At 38.4% G+C, this 7489-nt stretch overlaps 1 protein-coding gene across 5 annotated transcripts in view; it reads right to left on the bottom strand.

Moving 5' to 3' along the window:
- Positions 1-1085: 1085 nt before the first annotated feature.
- Positions 1086-7489, bottom strand: part of RAB27B (RAB27B, member RAS oncogene family) — a 204567-nt gene continuing 198163 nt past the window's right edge. For 2 of the 5 annotated variants that reach the window (XM_050944785.1, XM_050944786.1), the window contains 2 exons: positions 7182-7387; positions 1086-3518 (listed from right to left, as the gene is read on the bottom strand). In XM_050944785.1, the coding sequence (XP_050800742.1) occupies positions 7198-7387 (190 nt within the window). In that variant the 3' untranslated portion in view covers positions 1086-3518; positions 7182-7197. Of the gene's footprint in view, positions 3519-5916; positions 7388-7489 lie in introns of those variants that run through there. The other 3 variants (XM_050944788.1, XM_050944790.1, XM_050944787.1) reach the window with 3 other exon arrangements.

The raw sequence follows: 7489 nt of genomic DNA, 5'->3' as shown, positions 1-7489 counted from the left end.
AACAGTTTCTTGTTCAAAATACACCCAAAAAGATTCAGGTAAGACTAGGCTTGCAGTTTCACATGGACATCTTTGGAGTTACACCAGTGTAAAAATGGTGATTTGAGCAAAATCAGAATGAGGCCTGATCTCTACATAGTGTTCTGTTCTTGGACTAATGTAGCAGTTGCTAATTTCTGTTTCCTGTCAAATTTACCAGGATCCTTCAATCAATCATACAAGTGACTCCATTAAAAGAAAGAATTGTTTAAGTGTCTTAAGACAATTCACAGCTAGGTTTGATTACTATTGGAAATACAATTCTAGCTAGATATTTTGGTTCTATGTCTCTAGAGACTGGATGTTGATCAAGGGATCTATTTGTAAGCCTTACAGTATTAATTGTAGGAGATGAACTCTCCACTTTGAATGAAACAGGTTTTGAAATATTTGCTGTCAAGAAGGTATCAAAATCTCTCTATTATATATCTTTTTTAAAGTTAGTCATATGGCCCAGTGTTATCTAAAGTCTAAACAAGTGTTTGAAAATCCTTTACATATTCAAAGTGTTAACTAAGATTTAGCCTTCACAAAATATTTCTAAGGCAACCGATTTTACGAAATTGGCAGTATAGCAAATGGCAGCTTCTCTCAACTATATGTTGTAAGATAAGTGATTTAATTGTGGATTTTTGGTACAGCATATCCAACATCGGTCTCGTCTATATAGTTATGGAAATAACAATTGGAGAGGCACCTATGATCCACTACAAGAAAAATGGAATATCTATGTTCCTTTTCACTTCTTTTAAAGAGATACAGTCTTTATTTCAAGCTCCAGAAGAGTGCTTTCTTGCCTTGAACAGCTATGGTATCATACACAAGGAATTTTATATATTTATTTATGAAGCAAGCTTTAGTTAAAAACATGTTTAGGCTATTAGCAACACAAGTATGTCTTTGGATACCCAACATATTTCCAGAGATCACACTATCTTTTTAAACATAAAAGAGTATGCTCGAAAGAGGAAACATGGGCTTTATACTCCTCAAAGGAAGATAGCATTTGGGGCTTACATAAATTGACAGTGACAATTGCAGTAAGTTCTCCGCCCTGTGCATTTTAAGGTTTTGTTTGTTTTTCATACTAATTTTGGGGAAATGGTCAGAATTAGAACAAGAGAAATGCCATAGAAAGTTAGACAGAGGGATGTATTTTACAGAAAGAGGGGAGGCTAATGGTAGGTTTCACAATGACGTAAAGCATGTAAATTACAAACAAACATAGATGAGCATTAAGTTCAAATATTTTTTGCTGTCATCTTGAGTGGGAGTTTAATCCTGGAACAATTCAGGATAGGCTGCGCTGCTGCCACACAAACAGGTGAGTGGCTATACTTTTTACATGATATCAGTAGAAATCATATGCTTAAGGCTGGAACCAATTTTTGAGACAAGTTAATGAAAAAGCACTTAGCATTTTCCCTAGTGGTGATTTAAGTTTTTCAAATCACTGGATGGTAAAAGGAAAAAACAAAAACAAAACTCTGTTCACAAACTGACGGTTTTAAAAAGTAAGTATTTTCTACACAGTTTCATTTTTAAGGATTATTTGAACTATGGTTATTCTACTGGCAGTTCTATTTCTCTCCATAAAGGTACACCAGCTCCTGATTCAGCAAAGCAAAGCACTTTGGCATATTCTTAAATGCTTTGCCGAGTTGGAGACCTGGTGAACATTTTATGCCAAGTCTATAATCTAGGGGTACTCTTAGAGACAGACTCAACCTCCATGAAGATGTCGCTATGGAAAAAAACTTATGCACCATGTGAACCCTTAAACTTGGAGATTTAAGTGGTGCACTGGTCCATGTTTGGGCTCCTGTACTGAGGACAATGTCACCCATAGAGAACGCCTTCTAACATGCAGATTCCATAGGTAGCAATGAAGGATTTAAGAAGCTTTTGGGTCACAGAAGCAGCTGAGGCATCATTTTAGAGCAATGTAAACATGGCCAGTGTAAACTCACTGCAGAAATGGTTTATGTTTGAAAAGAAAGTTTTTGATTCAAGTGCCATCACGCCAGCCTTCCTTTATTCTTCCCCACAGATACATTTGGAACACCCTTAAAATTCAGGCTAGAGGTAGAAAATAAGACTACTTTAGAACAAATAAAGGATGTGGAAATGGAGAACCAAGATAAAAAGGGTAACTTTGGCTATGAGGATTTTCAGCTCTGGGGCGTGGCTGGGAAGGAAGGCTTGTCTAAAACGTTTCCTAAAGGAGTTTTGTGGACTCTCAAAATGGCAGTTTTAATGCAGCAGAGCACCACTAGTTTCAGAAGCTTAAAACAATGACTTCAAGACAAGTGTATTTACCCATCTGCACTGGTATTCTTCTTACGCAGTTCCATCTGTTGAGGTGGAACAATGAAGGTTGCAGAAATAAAGATTTTTATAATATAATAAATACATTCTAAAATAAAATCTTCATACAATGCTGTGGTTGCTTAGTGTAAGCAATATCACATTTTTACATTCAGCCTTGAGATTAGAAGGACAAAATACTTGTAGATCAGGAAGAAATAATGGACTACCTGGGAGTTCAGAAATGATTTCTGACACTACAGTAGATCAAAAAAAGTTAATTGAGCATGGAAGGAGATGAACAAGAAAACAGATGAAAGACAAATCTGATGACCTCTGATTTGTATAAAGCCTGGAGGCTACCTAGGAAGAGAGATGATGAAGACAAACCTGATTCAAATCAAGCAATTAAAAAGAAATCAGCATATTCAACCCAGCAACAGAGTCCTTGAAAATCAGAACTACATAGGTTTGGCAGGATTGTCATCTTGGGTGCTGCATGTCATTCCTTGATTAAGTAATTACCATGTTCAGGGTTGGTTCACACATAGCGCCATGCATAACCGCAAACTCAGAAATGAGCACTGCCTAGAAGAGTGTTACAAAAAGGGTATTAAAGAGGGGCATTTTGGAGGAAGGCACACATTTCTAGGAGAGAAGACAGAAACCAGCAGGACACAGGGATCAATGTGAGAATTCAATTTAAAAATGAAAGGTTAGCAGGAGCAGAAGTTTTATATTGATATTAAATACTTATGTATACACATGTATAACTGCAGGACTCATTGTTCCAATACCCTTGGGATAGTTAACCAAACTACAAGTCTTCTGTGTTTGTACATAAAGCAGATATTGAGCTTCTGATCTAACTGCGTACCACATAATTTATGCAATAGCAAAGTTGAAATAGCGAGTCTAGATTACTTGAAAATGAGAGCGGTCACTCTTTGCTGGACATGGTACATGAAAGTGAATTCATTTTAGGTCCATGTGGTCCTAGGGTATTTGAAAGAAGGCTTATGCTCAAATGCAGGGCTCCAAAGATTATCTGTGTAAAAACCGGTTTTGTAGCTGCCAAACACTGTAGCAGTTCAGAATGAAAACCTAGAAGTCTGCACTGGTAAAAATGGTAGTGTCATGGCAAGGGACTGAGTTCTACTTCATCATCGCATCTGTGTAGAAATAGCATAGTTCAATTAATGTCTCGGCTGCCACGTGGAGGTTGGAGACTAATTGGTGCACAAACAATGAGTCACAACCAGTCATACGTCACTTGGTATTGTCAGCTCATTACATTATCAATTATGGAAAAATTACATAGTGGAATCTGTGTGTAGCAAACCTCCAGTTAGTGAAAATCGAAAAGGCTTCAAACTGCAACTGCAGCCATGCCCCCTCTTTTCTTAGAGGAAGTGATTAAGGAGGATAGGAGCTGGGGCAGTAGGGTAAGACTTCACCACATTAGAGTTTCACTGGATACAGGCACTTTAAGATCTTAAGGACACACTGCTCTCAAGATAAGCATTTTAGGGCAGCTTACAGTAAAAGGATACCAGCATGGGAACTTTCACACTTCCATCTCGTGCTGCAATGGAGACATCTTCACTGACAAAGGCATGATCCCAATGAGAAGCTCAGCATCTCAAATCACCCATTGAAGTAAATGGGAATTGCACCTGCTCTGTAGTTAGGATCAGGCCCAAAAGGCAGTTACACAAATATAGCAGCCTTCTCTCCACTACAATGTGACCCTAAAAAACAGTAGTTAGGAGGAACAAGAAGGGTGTGGAGAAATAAAAGCAAGCTGGGGAGACTTAAGAAATAAGCAAGTTATCCAGTTTCTTGAGGAGAAAATGAATCTGGGAGTTCTACAAAGTAGTTTGTAGCTGATTGGAGTTTTTTTTTTTTTTAAATATAAAGTTGAATGTTAGACACAAGCAGTTTTGCAGGGTAAGGGGTAAGGTATAGATTTACTTTCCCTCCCTCCACACAATGCGGATGGGTTGGTAGCCACCAAACCATAAATATCTGAAAATAATTTATAATGGCAGCAAGACAGTGATCAATTTTTTTTAATTTATGAGAGCTTTTTGGATGAGCTAATACATTAAGGCAATATAGAGACTATACCATAACAACTGCCTACCCTTCAAGCTGTGATTGTTACACATTCAACCTTCAAGCAGTGGAATGTCTTAGAACAGTTACATTTAGCGGGAACACCAGTTCTGAGACAGTCCTTTCCCTTGGTAGTTGTCAGGCAATGGAGTTTAATGGGGAGGACTACAGGGTTTTGCTGTAGAGCAGGTGGCTTTTGCCCTCATGTCATTCAAAGTAATGTTTTTTAGAGTGCTGGCCAAAACGAGGAAGCTGTTAACTGGATGCTGAATCACCCTTAATTACAAAGCAGCCTAAGGGGGCGTGAACTCTTCACAGCTTTGCATGCAGTAGTCTCCCTATCTCACTGCTCTGCTAGGCTAGCAACAGCCATTAGAATTCTCTAACAACTTTAGACTCTAAACACCAACTTATGTCACCTTAGGAAATGTATTCATACTGAAAGTAAACAAGTGAGCTCTAAACTAGGCTCCTCACCCTGTTTGAATGGGCAAAACCAGATATTGTAAGTTAAGTACTTGCTACATGGTTGAGGATTTTAAAAAGTGATGAGGCAGGAAATTCCAGGTTACAACCATTCCCACCCTTATCACAGACTTTGGAGGACTTAGCGGAACAAAGCTCTGGTATTGTTTAGTATTAAAAGGAAGAGAAACTCCACTAACTCCATTTCCCTCAATTTATTTTTTGGGACTGTGCTTGAAGTTTCAACAGCCTACTTCAACTATTTATATACTTTGCCTAGGCAAGAACTACCAATTATAACAGTGGCTATCTTGCAGCCACTGAAGTTCATGCTTAACATGTGCTTTTGGGTTACAAAAGGGCAGCAGGTATTTCAGAACTTGCTGCATAGGATGTGTCTTCATTTAGACACCTGCAAACTGATTTTTTTTCCTCCAATTTGTTTATAGTGGCGATTTGGTTACTCACTCTACAAAAATGGCTACCCTTATCATCAGACCATCTGCCCTGTCTACATGCCAAATCTTTCAATAAATATCATTGGGAGGGATGTGCAGGAAGTGTGCTGCCCAGTCACCAAAGCAGTTGGTAAACCCTCAATATTTTTCAAAAAAGAAAAAAAAATGGTATCAAATAAGATAGTTTGTGGACTAGCTACCTGGTAAGCTTAATTGGTTCAAAATCACAGTACTTCAAAAACTAAAACTGAAAACCTCATATCTGATTTAATTTTAAAGAAGAGGAAGTCTACCTCCCTTCCACCATCTCCCCCAACCCAACCAATTTACTTTTGCTCTTTGGTAGAGCTCGTCTGTGAAACATTTTTCCCTGGAGTGATTTTTAAAAATATATAAGTCTGGAAGTACAAAGTTCATGGAGTCCTTTGAACATGTTGTTAGGCCCTTACCTATTTAATAGAAATAAACCCTAAATATCTTCTTATACTCTACTTTTAAAAGAGAAGCCAGTGAGGAGGTTGGGGGGGGGAGAGAGAGAGAGAAAAAAAAAGAAGACTACAACATGCTGTTGTAGAAGAACTCTCATTCCTTCTCTCAGCCACACTCAGAGACGCTGAGACAATAAATACAAAAAAATTACTCGCATTTTACCTTCCTCCTTTACTTTTTAATGCAACTGGTGATGCCCTCTAATTACCTGCCATACCACCCCGCTTCTATAGGCTCTACACAAAATACAATACATTTTATCTAGTGTTAGATCACATTTAATATGTTGGCATTCCAAATCCCCACTCAGAAGTATTTCACAAGGAGGGTCACTTTCTAGTCTATTTTGTATATGCGAAAATTGTGCTCATTTGAAAGCAAAGTATACTGGCAATATCACAAAATCATGGCAGGTGGTGAGTTCCCAGTCAACAACTGACTAACTTCTTAGAGAGTCAGTAAGTGCTATACAATTTTTGCAACTCTTTTATAGACAGTGACACCATTTTCACAACTCCCCTCGCACGCCCTAGCTGATGCACACAGCCTGTTTTCCGGTGTCAAACACTGAATTTTTCTGACTAGCAAAGAGTGCTTTTGCTTATAGTGAAATTTGCAAGAGACACCATGAAATGCATTCTGCTGGCCTCAAACAGCAAGTGTTGCCACTCTTCCATGTAGTGGTGGAATTTGAGTATCTTTTCCTTATCCCCCTCCAAACCCTGCTTGATTATTTACTAGCAACGCAAATAGTGTTGCATATTTCCCTGGTTTTATTAAAAAAAAAGTTGCCTCCACCCCTTTCTCCTCACACACTAGCTTATTAATCAGTTAGTCACACCATTGCTTGCTTTGTGCAAGTAATACACCACATAACATTCTCTTTACTCATATCTCCACTTTAGCAGAGTATGGTCTCTGATGTAAATACAAAATAGTATAAAGAAGCAAGATTCAATTAAGACAGAGACCTAACAAAGTACCCCATTTTTAGTTTATCACAATATCCAATTTAATTATCCTTCCCCTCCTGCCCCAAAAATAGTTTTTTCTCCTTCCAAGGAAGGAGGGAACATCTCTTACATTTTCTAGCCTGATTGTATTAAGATAAAGATGAGGGCTCTTTTAGATCTTCCATGGTGCCGTATCAGGAACATTAGTTCCAGCACAGAAGCTCTCTGAAAACTCAGTTCTCTAGAGAAGAACAAAAGCCCAAACAAGACAGCTTTGTTTCTGTGCATGGCCAGATTTGAATTTAGTGGTAAATCAGCCATTTTCAGATCAAATATTCGTATTGGTTCTCACAGTTTAGAGGTGAAGTCTAGCAGGCACACTTTTTCTCCTCTGGCTTTGCTGAATCTAGCTTCCCCGAGCTTCCTCCATTGGCTGTGTCAGATACTTGTGTCTTGTCAACGCATTGTTCCATGCGCTTCATTATCAAGTCCAGGAGCATTTCCACAGCTTTATCCACATTTTGCCCAGTAGCTGCACTTGTTTCAAAGTATGGTATGCTAATATGCAGGATATGAAAAAAAATTAAAAAAGCTCATTAGAGAGAGGCCCCAGAGCAAAACACTCTTGATCCAAACACCCCTGAACAACTTTCTTGGTGA

The sequence above is a fragment of the Gopherus flavomarginatus genome, chromosome 3, assembly GCF_025201925.1.
Source record: "Gopherus flavomarginatus isolate rGopFla2 chromosome 3, rGopFla2.mat.asm, whole genome shotgun sequence".
In the NCBI taxonomy this organism is placed as follows: Eukaryota; Metazoa; Chordata; order Testudines; family Testudinidae; genus Gopherus; species Gopherus flavomarginatus.
The sequence above is the reverse complement of the archived record's forward strand: the minus strand, read 5'-3'. Positions and strand labels throughout refer to the sequence as shown.